At 45.1% G+C, this 15,366-nt stretch overlaps 1 protein-coding gene across 1 annotated transcript in view; it reads left to right on the top strand.

Moving 5' to 3' along the window:
• The window catches only part of LOC109462667, a 23,308-nt gene that overhangs the window by 4,284 nt on the left and 3,658 nt on the right, over positions 1 to 15,366 (top strand). The window contains exons 3-22 of the mRNA XM_019759227.1: positions 43 to 236; positions 464 to 521; positions 923 to 1,099; positions 3,116 to 3,295; positions 3,683 to 4,015; positions 4,503 to 4,691; positions 5,617 to 5,790; positions 6,095 to 7,045; positions 7,611 to 7,787; positions 8,291 to 8,482; positions 8,847 to 9,017; positions 9,378 to 9,634; positions 9,999 to 10,176; positions 10,566 to 10,685; positions 10,809 to 11,059; positions 11,452 to 11,761; positions 12,052 to 12,209; positions 13,653 to 13,803; positions 14,041 to 14,173; positions 14,515 to 15,352. Coding sequence (XP_019614786.1) covers positions 43 to 236; positions 464 to 521; positions 923 to 1,099; positions 3,116 to 3,295; positions 3,683 to 4,015; positions 4,503 to 4,691; positions 5,617 to 5,790; positions 6,095 to 7,045; positions 7,611 to 7,787; positions 8,291 to 8,482; positions 8,847 to 9,017; positions 9,378 to 9,634; positions 9,999 to 10,176; positions 10,566 to 10,685; positions 10,809 to 11,059; positions 11,452 to 11,761; positions 12,052 to 12,209; positions 13,653 to 13,803; positions 14,041 to 14,173; positions 14,515 to 15,352 — 5,192 coding nt within the window. The remainder of the gene's footprint in view (positions 1 to 42; positions 237 to 463; positions 522 to 922; positions 1,100 to 3,115; positions 3,296 to 3,682; positions 4,016 to 4,502; positions 4,692 to 5,616; positions 5,791 to 6,094; positions 7,046 to 7,610; positions 7,788 to 8,290; positions 8,483 to 8,846; positions 9,018 to 9,377; positions 9,635 to 9,998; positions 10,177 to 10,565; positions 10,686 to 10,808; positions 11,060 to 11,451; positions 11,762 to 12,051; positions 12,210 to 13,652; positions 13,804 to 14,040; positions 14,174 to 14,514; positions 15,353 to 15,366) is intronic.

The raw sequence follows: 15,366 nt of genomic DNA, 5'->3' as shown, positions 1-15,366 counted from the left end.
ACAAAACAATTATAACGCCACGCATCCTATTTCTTTTACCAGATCTTCCCAGGGACACTAGAAGTGTCATTGACATCGAGTCTAACAAGGAAATGGCTCGGATGCTTCTGTATCTCAAGGACGAAGCCAGGCAGAAGTTTTTCTCAGACTGCATCAAACATTTCTGTGAAGACCATGAGCTGTCAAAACACAACAGCGACATGTGGATGTCAGACGCCATCAAGAGGGCAAATCATGTAAGTCCGACAATTAGACCGCTACGTTCATTGTGTTTTTTTTCACAGTCTATCGGATGTTTTACTCACATAGCCTTGGTGTAAGTGTTGTTCGCCATGTCCGCCTTATTATATTGTAACAACAGGTCAGGAACGACACGTAAGCGACCTGCGTAGCGTTATGTAATGTAATGTTTCATTAATATAATATATATTCCATACGGCTCTGCTTTAAATTTCTTTTCCAGGACCGCTTCTGGGCAACATATCGCTGTACAGTGAAGAAGCAACCTTCGGATTGCCCAGGTAAAAGGATAATGTTGTAATTAGGGATTTCTGGTGAAGGTTCTGTGAAGTATCTGAACTGTACGTTTGTCTGGTCGAATGTCTGACCCACAGACACTGGAAGTGTTCTAACGTTACTGATATAATGTTTGAACACATGTACCAATCCAGTCAATTTCTGTAGTGTTGAGTGTATGTGAAACGTCCCTTTCTAGTAGCGACAACAGCTGTGATTCGCGAACTCGCAACTTCTTTGTCCAGAGACAGTGTCTTTTACCACTGAATTACACACACACACACACACACACACACACACACACAGGCACATACACACACACACACACATACACACACACACACACACAGAGGCACACACACACACACAAACACACATTTCAACGCTTAACGTCATCTCCTCACAGTTGACGGTGGCTGGACGCAGTGGAGCGAATGGGACATCTGCAGTCTGACCTGCGGCCCGGGCCTCCAACACCGCAGGAGGACGTGTTCCAACCCGCTCCCCCAGAACGGCGGCTATCCGTGTGACGGCCTGGCCATCGACACACTGCGCTGCGAGGACAGACCGTGTCCAGAAAAGGGTAAGGCCGATCCTTATAACACATCTTGGACTGTGATACAAAAGGAGGAAGATAGCTAAGCCAGTTACAGAAAGGTTGGTCAGATAGATGATTTTTGGCATGATGTACAGAAAGTGCGAAACGGACAGAAAGAAGCATTTTGTGGTCACCCATTTTACGAAGTGATGCAAGAACACTTATAGCCGATTGGCTGGGATAGCGGACGTACAGGAGATCGAGAGGTCATGGGTTCTATCCCCGGCACTTTTGGCTAGACGTTATGTCCATGGGAAAGACACTACGACTTTCCTCACTCCACCCAGGTGTAAAATTGGTACATGACTTCGGCTGGGGAGGTAAAAGGCAGTGGAAGAAGAGGGATGGCTTCTGCCTTCCTCGACACAGAGACCATTGCCTAACTACGTCCTAAAAAGGCTATGAGACAGGCTCGTGTTTTCCTATGGTATGTCTTGTGATACAAAATCAAATGTATGGTATTGTATATGCGAAATTATTTCTGTGCAGGCCATACTTAGTGCACAACATCTGACGTAATCTTACGTTCCAACATATGGTTGAACGTCATATGACATTAAAACCTGTCAACGTTTTTTGTTACGTAAATTGCTAAATTATGACATTAAACCATGTCAATCAACCACAGGCCACGCCCACCACCACCACCACGCCTCCTCGGTACAAGCTGCCAAAGACCGTCTGAACGAAGTGCATGCTGTTCATTCGAAGCTTGAACAACTCTGCATCTTCGCCAAGTGCAGTTACCAACAAGTGACGCACTTACTTCCGAACAAACACGAAATCGTGAGTACTCTAAACTATGTCTAGAGTTAGAAGTTCAAGGGTTAGGTGTAACAAGTCGATCGGTGTGATGTAGCCAGTTGCCGCCGCGCCGCGTGCCTGCGAAGCTGGTGTGTTACGCCGAAAGGCGGTTATACCGGCTATACAGATACAGAAGCTGGTATGTTACGCCGAAAGGCGGTTATACCGGCTATACAGATACAGATACTCATACCAAACTGATATGATTCGTGAAATTTTGAAGGATATGTAGGCTAGATTCGAGCCTTTTGAGCCTTAGTCTTTCAGTCTCTTATTTCGTGGTGGTGTCACAAAATGAGTGTCAACAATACAAGTCAGAAATCTAAGATAATGACGCAAATATGTTGAAAAGTGGAAGTAAATTTCAAATATTTTTTCAGTTAAAGTTATTGCATTTGTGTTTCACCGAAATGTCACAAAATGCAGCTTTAAGCTAAAAGACGACCATCCAGGCTTTTGTGCATGTATCTGTCCATGGTACTGAAGGTGTATTTGCTGTAAAAGCTTTCCGATATTGAACGTTCTGTTGTTTTGAATGCCACAGAGCCAAATAAAATTTTACTGTGAAAGCATTGGTAAACAATTGTTTGTTTGAATTTTTACTCAACAGAATTCCTACTGGTCGGATCTGTCCTGCTATAAGTATTCCAGATCATGCAGAGGTGCGTTTTTCATTCAGAAAACATTAAGTAAATTGCTAAACTATGTAAATCACCATATTATAGATGTGAATCATCACATTATTTAAATTAACACATGATGTAAATCATTGTGTTATGTAAATATCCAAACTATATAAATCACTACATTATGTAAATCACTACACAACGTATATTTCTCTATTTAATAAATCACCATACCGCTTAATACAAATCATCACAATTTGCAAATTACCACATGTCCACAGTATACGCTGTCACCGGGAGTTGATGATATACTGTATCTACATTTACGTTATTCTGCACTTAAGCTTGGTTTTAAGTTTTTTTCCGGCCGTTTCTCAGTCACAAATAAAAGACAGATAGTGGGTGCTATCTCTGTATCTGCGTCTGAAACATCTAACTCATCCAATATTGCTTGAATCTTTTTGTATTACGCAATGCCAGGCCTCTTTCAGAAAATGCCTAGATCTGTTTATATGGCTTAGATAATCCCTGACCAGTTTACACCATCAGTTCGTGTTTCTCTGTTCCCTAGTCGACGGACAGTGGTCTGAGTGGGGACCGTGGAGCGCCTGTTCCGTGAAGTGCGGGCAGGGCTCTACCGTCCGGCAGCGGAACTGCACCGACCCGGCGCCACAGAACGGCGGCTGGCGGTGCCCGGGCAAGCCCGTAGAGTTCAAACAGTGCACAAGGAACGACGAGTGTTCTTCCGGAAGTAAGATTGAGTTTGAGTTTTATTTAGATCCACAAATAGCCTCATAAGAGGCTATTCTTCCTGTGGTCTGCACATTGAAACATATATATACATACATGAATTACAATTGAAAAGAAACGTACAAAACATTACAGTTTTGTTCTACAAGTTAACAGTATGGAGCAAAGACAACACAATTCCTTAAATACACTATTTACAGTCCAATATTTTGCTACTTGTCGCCTGTGTTGTTTCACAATGCATTGAGACATTATGTAACTCTAATATCAACCCTAACCCAGTCCTAGCCCTAAACACCTGACCTCTCACGTTAGTTACAGATCAATGATGTGGCTCAACATCGGAAGTCTAAAATCTCTAATTTCTTGTTTGATTTGTTCTTCCTAGTTTGCGCCGCTGTACTTCTGGAAGGGACTCCAGTAAACGAGGCTCTCCTCCCCACCATGACGGTGTACAGCATGATAGACGGGGAATCCAACGGTCTGCCTGTGTTCGCCAGCAAACCGAACACCATCTGTAAAGGCCCATGCTACCTTTTCTCTGTCTTACATGGCGACGAGGACAAGGGACTGTGGTGCTTCGGCTTCAAAGTTGGTGAAATGAAGTGTTTCTTCATCGGACAGGGGCCAATTGGACAGCATCCAGCCAATATTACGGTCATGAACGAATTTGTAGAGGGAGATTTTCGCAAGAATCCGGATATGAACGTCATCTGTAATGGTGGGTATACTGTTTTCCCCCCAACTTTTCTCTTTAGAAATGCGAAAAACAAGTTGTAAAGGTACCACAGTAAGGAACACCAGACGTGGCATAACATTTTGGGTGTGAAATTTTGTCAGACTTTTTGTACCTTAAATTGAACTGACAGAAAATCTCTCACGAAGTGTACATTTCATGACTTCTGAAGGAACATTTCATTTAGACTATAAGGACCTCCATGAAAAACAGAGGTATTATTTCTCATGTCGATGAAGGTTAGACATCCAGGTAATAAGATACGCCAGTTACTCAAGCAACAGGATATGATTTTGGAAACGGTCAGATGTTTCTTATATGTGTGAGGAATTTCAGGAAGACGTGTAATATCCACCATACACCCCCCACATCCACACACAGTTCCAATTAACATTAAAGATGAACTCAAAACAATTAAGATGAACCCAAAACGCTTGCCGAAAATATGAAGTTTCTTGCTCCGTCTGTTCAGATGACGCGAAGGAGTGGATGTATACATGGTCGCCCTGGGGCCAGTGTCAGGGAGAGCCTTACTGCAGCATCGGTACCAGACAGCGTGAGATGACCTGTCCTAAGGCCGTCGAGGGCTGTCCGCAGGACCAAGCGAAAGGCGACGTAGTGGCGACTGCTGAAGAACTGTGTAGTCTGCCGCCATGTCAGGGTAGGTCACCAAATGAGAGGTATCATTCTGTAACGTCACTACATGACTATAACCTTTACCTCGTTCGCTGCGCTCACTCAATGGCTTTATTCGGTGGTTATAGCAACTGACAAGGCTTTATCACACCATATTCACCTCGGGGCGAGTTATTAATCCTTAATTGTAACTCATTCTATTTTGTTATTATTAAGCTTTGCATGTCTGTATCTGTTTTTGTGCTTTTGTAATGTTAGATGGCGACATGAACATAAGCTTTAGCTTGAGTGTGCCGTCATCCTGCCCTTTTTGTCATTAAATGTTGTAATAAAAGATTTATGTAATCACAATCTCATAAATCCGAAATTATGCAAATTTATTGGTCTGAGCACTCATACAGTTTAACCGATGGCTTCACATGTACCCATTATGGTTTCTTCGCAGTTTCCTATTACTTCTTCTTACAACTAAAGCCAATGACCTTGACCAGACGTCTGTCACCATGGTAACTGGTGCTGTGGCAGACACCCTGTGGCCTTGGGTTACATTTTGTAGCAGGACAGATTTGGATGGGCTGGTCACCACATAAATGAATATGAAGGAGAGAAATCAGTCTCCACCACCACAGCCCAAGTCACTTAAAGCATTTTTCTTAACTAGAAAAGTAACATTTGCAAAGCAAATGCATAATGTTTACCTTCGGACATGGTCTGCTCTGTTAATTCTTACTCAAACACATTCACATACATGTACTACTTGTATATGGTGACAGGAGCAGAGCAGACCATGAAATTACAACATTATGTAACCCAATACCAGTCACCATGGTGACAGACGTCAACAAATCATGTCATTGGCCAGGTCAAAGGTTAGTGTTTGGAGCAGAAGAGGAGGAAGAAACTGAGTAAAAACAAAATGTTTTCCTTCTGTAAACATAATAATCGTATAGTTGATGGCGGCTGGAGTGGCTGGAGCGAGTGGTCAGTGTCCACGAGTGACTGCGGGGAGGGGAAGCAAGGACGGCTCCGAACGTGTAACCACCCAGCCCCACAGGCTCACGGGAAGGATTGCCCAGGGCCGCGACTCCTGGTGAGGGCTGTGAACGTGCCGTGTGAAGAGGAAGGTGAGTCTGTTTACTTAAAGGTGAAACTTTGGTTACAACACAAAAGGGAAATGGTCTCACCTAGAGCTTTCGACCAGTCACTCTGGTCTTCCTCAGTAGACTGACCCAGTGAGACTTGTCACGTGGCTTTCATGAATTGTGACGTCAACACCGGGTCAAAGGTGTCTTGTAAACAAGAACGGCCCCCGTCGCGGTTAATTAATGTGACCCAGTGTTGACGTCGACACACTTCAGAGAGGTTTACAAGTATCATTCTGTTTTTACCATTCATCAAGCTAACCGATGTTGAACTTTGCGTTTTTAGGTGCCCATACACGGCACAAAAGAGCGACGAATGAGGTGCAAGATCTCATGGATAAAGAACAATATATAGATGATTATCATGACCAGCAATATATGGATGAAAACATAGTTCAGGGACAGCAATCTATGGCTGAAGGTCACCAATCTATGGCTGAAGGTCACCAATCTATGGCTAACAATGAAGTTGAGGGACAGCAATCTATGGATGGGAACTTCGTTCAAGGACAGCAATCTGTGGCTGACAATGTAGTTGAGGGACAGCACTCCATGGATGAACAATATGTTCATGGACAGCAATCTATGGATGAGCACTATGTGGATGGACAGCAATCTATGGATGGGAACTATGTTCATGGACAGCAATCTATGGATGGGAACTTTGTTCATGGACAGCAATCTATGGATGGGAACTATGTTCATGGACAGCAATCTATGGATGGGAACTATGTTCATGGACAACAATCTATGGATGAGCAGTATGTTCATGGACAACAATCTATGGATGAACAATATGTTCATGGACAGCAATCTATGGATGAGCACTATGCTGATGGACAGCAATCTATGGCGAACAACGTCGTTCAAGGACCAAGTTCTGTGCCTAGAGATGAAGACTACGTTCACAGTGAGGCATACGGAGATTACGACTACCAACACACATCACACGGAGATACCGCCGCTCCGGAAGTAGAAGGAAAGGTGATCGCAGAACTGACCGACAAAGACTCCAAAACCACGTCGGAAGGGATGTTGGTTTTCCCAAGTTTTCTACAGATAGCCGGAGAGTACAGTCGGGACTTGGCTTACCTGACAGACTGGGGACAATGGACGTCTTGCACGCGGAGCTGTGAAAAGGGGATCAGGAGAAGACAGCGGAACTGTCTCTGGAAAGAGCGGAGGTGCAGAGGAGACATTCGTGATGTCCAGCTCTGCAACATACAGCCATGTCCAGGTTAGCAAAGAAGCGTTGTGTCTGAGTGTGAAAACACTTATCATAGACTCTAACTCACGCATTCCCTCCCTCACACACACACACACACACACACACACACACACACACACACACACACACACACACACACACACACTCACACACACACACATGCACACACACACTCACTCACTCACTCACCCACTCACTCACTCACTCACTCACTCACTCACTCACCCACTCACTCTTATTCTAGGATTACCACAATGCAATCCACGCCTGTAATGAATTGGGGGGGGGCTGCATCATGTAATTCAGTTAAGTACAACACCTCTTCCTGAATTCCGCCACACACCACCCACTCAAGGGCATGCTGGGTCTGCTTTAGGCAAGAACTTCTTGCAAAACCCCCTCCCAACCTCCGTAAAACCGACGTACAAAGATACAATCAACTCACAAGTCAGCCGGAAGTTTTATATATTAATCAGTTTCTGTAGTTAAAAAGGGTTGGCCTTTTCCAAATTTTCAGTTAGTGTTTGCTTAATTTTTTTCTCTAACCATACAAACTATGACATATTTCTCTCAGTTCATGGTGGCTTTAGTGATTGGTCCGACTGGACGGAATGTTCCCTGACATGTGGGGAGGGCACGACGTCCCGTAACAGGGTGTGTGCCAACCCTGCGCCCCGGCACGGTGGACAGATGTGCGAAGGTCCGGATCGGGAGGAGAAGGCGTGCCAGAAGAGCGAGTGCCCCAACAGCGGTAGGTTTGGGCATCTGTTAGTAAAATGGTTTTTATTCACAGACTGTTTTGTAAAACAGAAGAACTGTGTTGATGACAGTTGAGTTATCAAAGCTATCGTTTGTCAATGTACCATCTTCATCACCAATTTATTTCTAGGACCTTCATGTTCACCCCATTTCCTGTGTCTAGCCTTTTGACCTCCTGCCTTTCTGCCCAACTACTCGCAAGCATACACGCAAACCCACAGATACAACCAGTGTCACGTACCCAAAGCAATACTTCCGTACCCAGAACTAAAAGACGACTTTGTGACAATGAGTAACATGGAACGATACTTAATCTCCAAGCAATTCCTAGGGTGGCAAAAGACAGTATCAAATTGGCCAGGCAGTGTCCAGTCGCCACCCAAGGCGTATTGGACCCTCTCTGGCGACTGGATACTACCTGTCCGATTTGATACCGTCTTGTGCCACCCTAGGAATTGCTTGTAGATTACTGAAACCTCGTACACATGATACCAGGTGTAGACCACAAGTGGCAGTGGCAGTCGTGGGAGTCATGGCAACCGTGTGACCGCACCTGCGACATGGGGTACCGGCAGAGGAAGAGGGGCTGCATGAACAAACCTGGGGCCACACAGGAGGCCGACGCGAAGCCGAACTGCATCGGCAGAAGGGTGGAAGTCATGGAATGTCAGGTTGCCGAATGTGCAGGTGACTTCACTCTTCCCTAAATTGTCAGCTGAACGAAGATGGCAAATTTTGAAAGCCCTTTATAAGTTACTGTATACCATTACAATTGTAGCATTTTAAAAAATGCAATCCCATCACTTTGAACTGAATCTTCCTTAGCTACGCGTCTACATGTTTGTTGACTTCCTTATACTTGAAAGACATTTTAATTTTTTTTCTGTTTCGACAGGATGGATTTCAAATGAAGCAACGTATTTCTCGCACCACACAAAAATGATTCCCGTTTGCGCTATTAATTAATTGAGTTGCTTATCATAACATCCAAATGCATTGTCGTTGCGCAATGTTTCCATGGACTATTCCATACCACATTCTTCATTCCCAGAAAACGGTAACTGGGCGGGCTGGTCGTCTTGGTCGGGTTGTACGGCCACGTGCGGGGAGGGAGTGAGGTCCCGGGACCGGACCTGTACCGACCCGGCCCCGTCTGGAGACGGGAAAGAGTGCGAGGGACAGGGGACAGAGGTGGAACACTGCTCAATACCGCCCTGCATAGGTAAAATTCAAACCATGGCTGTTCAGAATGTGTAACGTTACATTTGTGTGTGTATGTTTGTGTGTGTGTGTGTGTGTTTGTGTGTGTGTGTGCGTGTGTGTGTGTGTGTGTCACGTCAAACCACGACTGTTGAGTATGTACGTTATATATTTCAAACTGTACGTTTACTTTCATAGTACGTTATCGTAACACGTCTTTAAAATATTTCACAGTTCCAGACGCGCATGTGTAGTTGTCTGTCTGGGGCTTAAACTTTGACCTAAGCATTATAAATGCATCACGACTAGCGCATGCGCACTCGACACTGTGAAATGGCTTATTGACAAACGCTTATTTAAATGTCGCCTGCCTCCTGTACAGAAACTGACGGGACCACGCGAATCTTCAGCAAAGATTCCTACCTGATGTACCCAGCACCGACTCACCCGGCCCACGTCTGGCGGGCCTTCGTCCGTTTCTTTCCGTACACCGGAGACGGCCTCCTGCTGTGGACCTCGTCAGAAAACGGGCGTGAAGAAGACGATGTGATGATAGAGCTTGGGTTGAAGGAGGGGCTCATTGTCTTTAAGGTGGTTTTTGGCGAAGACGAAGTGGAATTACTCGGTGACGAACCAAAGGTAAATAAAGCACCCATGGCTGTCGATAAAAATTAGCGATTCGGCCAATTAGAGAGCAGGAATTGTTCACGTGACCAAAATCAATCCAATCACAATGACGTCGTCGGCAGAACTTACTGCGCCTGCGCGACACCCGTATTGTATTGTGCATAGCACTTCGGTAGAATGTCTCATATAAGGTCATATTCGCGCATATGAGGTTAACACTGTAGTTTCCAAATATTGTGTTGGAAAAGATATCATCTGCAACTGACTAAATTCTGATGCAACGTTGACCAAAAATCCAGCAAAAAACGTGAAAAATCTGAGTTTCTGCCGACGTGCTACTAACATGCCAACTTCACACCACTTTTTTTTCTGTCAGATTGATGCTTGGAATGACGTCGTTGCCACCATAGCCGGAGAGAGGGCGTCACTGCGAGTAAATGATGGAGAGATTCGAGAAAAATTGTTCAGTGTTGAACATCCAGGAGCCAGCTTTGGAGGACAGCTTTTCCTTGGCGGTGCTCTTGCATACTCGACGGATTCCTTCTTCAAAACTGGTATTTCTAGTTAATACAACATTTTCAATTTATAAGGAATCTAGAGTCTTTTTTTGCATTCACGAGTCACATGTTATCATTCTGTTATCTTTCATACAAGTGAAAATAATTGTGCACACACACTAATGAATTGAGAATTCAATTTCTTTATTGCACTATTTCAAATGTACATCAGCAGGGGAGCATAACTACTTCCCCCTGAATTGAGTACCATTTGTCACATAAAAAAATTTAGAGACAATACATGGACATCTAAATGAGGTATATACAAAGACATATACAAAGTAATCAAAATATACACAATGTCCATACTGAAAGCACCCAATAAATTATTACATGTTGCCCCATAACCAGAATGCCAGAAGATTGTGGTTATTTTTCTTTGTCAGGCTTGCAAGGGAAGGTTTGTGACCTGTGGCTGAACTACCAACAGTTCAGCCTGAAGGAGTACGCCTGGAAGGGGGACAGAATTCCCGTCGAGGGGCACAACTCAGCTGACGAAAAAACAGGTGTGGAAGAAACTTATGAAAACAAAACAACTTGAGATACTTTGATAGGGCTACCCCAACCGTCTAAAATTTCTCTATTGCATCTAGGAGCTCTTAGGTAATTTTTAAAAAAATTCTTTGCAGATCTAGCCGCTGCTTCGTTGTTGTTTTCCGGTGAGGAGTATGCAGAGATTCCAGTCACAACCCCGAAGGCTGCGCAAGGTTCCTTTACCATCTCCATGGTTCTGATGCCATCGGAGGGGGAAGGCTTGCTGCTTTTCAACAAAGGGACTGAGCGGAGCACCTACATCATACTCCTCCTCAGTAATAACCGTGTCGTGCTGAAGCTGGGCTTAGACGGGGCGGATGTACAAACTTCTAGTGAAGAACTGAAAGTAAGTTACAAGTTACAAGCTAGTGCCTATGACCATTGATGTACAAAGGTTCAGACTGGACCTCACTGTAAATAAATTTCTTATACTGTGTCGAATTTTTCGGGGTTGTCGTAACAAATCAGATGGCACCCAGGTTAGGGTCACCCTGGCAAAACAAAACAAAACAGGAATGTATGATTAAATAGCGTGTCCTCTGAGGTGGATCTGACACCAACGGCTCGCTTTGGTACATTTTGATATGGTGACGGTATTTGAAAAAGGGTATATTTTTTTTACGTTGTCTAACAAATCTATAAGACATATTCATTTACCTTTAGCTTAAGGTGTGTATACTTTATTTTGGCTGCATGTGTAGTTTTGCTCTAAATTGATGCACCTGTGGTAAATTTCAGCTAAAGAGCTGGGTGCATCTCCAACTGACGATCACAAAACCAGGGGACGCGGAGATGAGGATCAACAGCGGACCGGCAACCCAGTTGTCCTGCGAAGGGATGCAGTACCAACCGGACCCCTCGCTCATGATAGGGGGCGTAACAGAGGCGTTATGGAAGGATCTGACCAAGTATCAGCATGTTCCAGAGAAGAGGGGGTTCAAGGGTGCTATTTATAGCGTTAAGGTCTACGGCCAGGAATTCAAAATGGCTGACATGGCTCTTCAAAAACGAGGGCAGCTGCTTAATTCGGCCACTACGACGAAAGCAGGTAACATCTATGAAAACTCAATAATATGCCTGGAAAAGTAAAGAGAATGTATGTCTTTCGCATGTTATGATGCCTATACAGTGAGTCTTAACAGCGATGCAGAGTCCAATAATTTACAAGTCGTTTTTGTAAAAAAACACGATAGCATTTCTAACTTGCCTGGTTACCAAAAACCTAGTATAGCTCCCGAGTCCTACAGACTCTCCGCAAAAAGAGAGGCTGTAGGACTCGGGAGCTATAATAGGTTTTGTAACCAGGCTAGTTTCTAACACTTCCACCGCATATTCCAGCCCACTACAAGGAGATAGTGGCTACTCAGGCCTCGTCGCTCAAGCTACGGTGTGACTACAGCTTAATTGGAGGGAAAAACCTCTCAAAAGCACATGTTATATGGATGAAGGAAGACCGACGACAACATGAGGGCGAATTCGTCAGTATAACTAAAGGGGTGAGTAAGTTGTACCAAACATACCCAGCTTCGATTTACAAGTTTCTCCTTGTAGTAGCCTTCAATTCAGCATACATATACACAATGCCAATGGCGTTATGGTATTTTCTGTTGCTAGCATGTTGAGCTGAACCTTAAAGGACAAATCCAATACTTTCAGTTTTGGGGCCTTTCCACCCAAAATCCTATTTGTAAATGGTGATTTATTGGTTTCTGCCAACCCCGCACATATTTGCGGTTATATCTGACCCGCTCGATGTTCCCCGGCTAGAGCCCGATTGTCCGCTAGGCGGCGCAGCGACTGTAGATTTGACGTCACCGTTTCCATTCTGCTACTAGCGAAAACAATCATGGCGGGCGCATCTGGACTGCATCGGCTGTGAAACCCTTCCGTTTTGAGCCACAGACAGACAGTAGTGGTGACTCTGACCCCGATCCAGGCGATGAGAACGTTTGGGATGGAGGTGACGTGGAGATAGAGCGTTGGAGGTTGGGGAACCGGGACTGGTGCCGCTGTGGAAACTGCCTGGAATTGCCCTCTGTACGGGAGTGTTTGTTGCCACGACCTGCCAGACACTGTTCAAAAAGAACGTCGGTCCAGACCACCCATGCATTAGAAACCACCCTGACTTCGATGTGATTCTCCACCCGGCAAACCTCCGAACTTTGCTGATTTTTCGTTGGGATCTGATCCAGCAGGGCGTGCAGGAGCCGGTCTCTAACAGGTCGGTACCGCGGTTTGTTTACGTTGCAATTCACTCAACCCTTTGACAAATTTATTTACATCGATCGTCCAACCTCCAACGCTCTGTCTCCACGTCACCTCCTTCCCAAACGTTCTCATCGCCTGGATCGGGGTCAGAGTCACCACTACTGTCTGTCTGTGGCTCAAAACGGAAGGGTTTCACAGCCGATGCAGTCCAGATGCGCCCGCCATGATTGTTTTCGCTAGTAGCAGAATGGAAACGGTGACGTCAAATCTACAGTCGCTGCGCCGCCTAGCGGACAATCGGGCTCTAGCCGGGGAACATCGAGCGGGTCAGATATAACCGCAAATATGTGCGGGGTTGGCAGAAACCAATAAATCACCATTTACAAATAGGATTTTGGGTGGAAAGGCCCCAAAACTGAAAGTATTGGATTTGTCCTTTAAGATATAGGAAAATATGTTATATGTGTTGACTATTTTCTTGAAAATGTCAAGAATTAGTATACATTTCAAACGTTATTATCACAGTACAATATGTATTCCTGATTATGTTAGCTAAAACTTACTGCTTTGTAGTTTTTGCATCTTTAGCAACCTATATAAGAAAAATCTGCTTTGCATCTCTACGAACCTAAAAAAACGTACTATTTTTGCATCGTTTGGAACCTTCAAACTAGCATGCTGTTTTTGATCTTTACGAAACTCTTAGTGAAAATTGTTTCTGCACGTTGTAGGAACCTAACAACAAATACGTGACCACGCTACACTTGCGGGACCTGCATTCCAGCATGACTGGTAGCTACTCCTGCCTGGTGGTACATGGAGGAAGGGCAGTCGTCACACATGCATACGGAATACTCGTACAGCCACCTCTTCCAACTTCAGGTGATAGAGACTGAAAATAACGGTTAAACTTAACAAGACAGAAGTAAAAAAAAAACGTTTGGCTTGACAAGCTTTTAGATGGTTTGTTTCTTCCTCTATGCTTCTTTGCCAAAGGAAAACATATTCCGACTTCGATGCTTGGTGACTAGAGTGGTTATAACACAGGGAATTACATTATTGATTCAAAATGTTAGCACAATGCACATGTGACTACAACGAAATTATATTTTTCTACAGAAGGCAAACCGATTATGACAGCGGCCGAGGCAGACAATCTAGCACTGGAAGTTATACTGCTGGTACTACTGGTGCCCTTTCTTGTTGTCATCTGTGTCTGCTGTGCTGCTAGGATCCGCTGCTGCCAAGAGAGGTGAGCATAGTTCTTGGCATGTCCTTTACGATCGAAGATGGCTGTGAGTTGTTCTACATGACAACGTTTGACTGATCTACCACACCATAAGGTTGTAGACAGCCGCGTAGTTCGTTCGTATTTGTCCTCACTAACTAAAGTGTCCGTTCGTTCTGTGAGAAATCCCACTTCTGACACCATCTTTCAAGAATGGCCAAGGCAAGAATACTACAGATTACGTTTTTAATGTGCTCTATATAAAGCACAAGTTTCGTGACTTCATGTAAATAAATCCTTTGAAACAGTACTAGTGCACGTTGCCCTAGCCAAACAGCATACAGAAACAATGAAATCTTTTACAGGTTTCCATTCCTTGGAACACTCTATACCCAAATGGTCGACAAGGCTGGAAAGAGCAAGATCGTCAGGAAGGCAGGAGAGGCGGTGCAAAGAGCTGGGCAGAGCAGGGTCGTCAGAACAGCCGGAGAGGCGGTCCAGAGAGCTGGGCAGAGCAAGATCGTCAAGACAGCGGGGGGAGCGATGCAGAGCATCAAGGCAGGCGTGGTAGACAAGGCTGGAGAGGCAATCAAGAGCATCAAATCCAAGGCTGCTACGACGCTGCAGGGAGACTCAGGCTTTGCGCAGCTCCACCACAAGATAGGCGCAAAGATACGACCCAAACTGTACCAAAAGGGGACCGAAAGTCGTACTGATGACGAGGAGATGATCAAGGAATCGCCTGACCACGAGACTGTTGTTTCCCTCAGTCCTGTTGCCCCAGCGAGTAAGACTTCACTTCCCATGGCCGAGAAAGTATCGCCAGCTGTATCTCTGTACAGCAACATGAACTTGGTGGACAAACGCCGGTCTAGCCTCACAAAGATTGCCAGCGAGGATGCAGACGCTTGCGAATGCTCTCCAACAAGTAAGAGTGTGTTGCCGGAACACGCAATCTGTACCATGACAAGCTCGCTGTCTCCGTCGCCCTCCGGCGCAAGGCGACGGCTTTCCATGGGGGAGGTCCCCAGCACTCCGCCGTCTTCAGACTTTCTGATCTCTTCACCTAGCACTACACCACTTCAGTCAAAGGTCTCGGCATCGGTACCCGCGTCGCCAGAACCGTTCTCTATTTCTACTCCAGAGAGTTCGCCACAAAAGACACCGGGCCCACCCCCTGCTGCAGGCCCACCCCTGCTGCAGGCCCACCTCTCGCT

The sequence above is a fragment of the Branchiostoma belcheri genome, unplaced genomic scaffold (genome assembly GCF_001625305.1).
Source record: "Branchiostoma belcheri isolate BF01 breed outbred unplaced genomic scaffold, Haploidv18h27 scaffold12, whole genome shotgun sequence".
In the NCBI taxonomy this organism is placed as follows: domain Eukaryota; kingdom Metazoa; phylum Chordata; class Leptocardii; order Amphioxiformes; family Branchiostomatidae; genus Branchiostoma; species Branchiostoma belcheri.
Note: the sequence above shows the minus strand (reverse complement) of the source record. Positions and strands in the feature narration are given on the sequence as shown.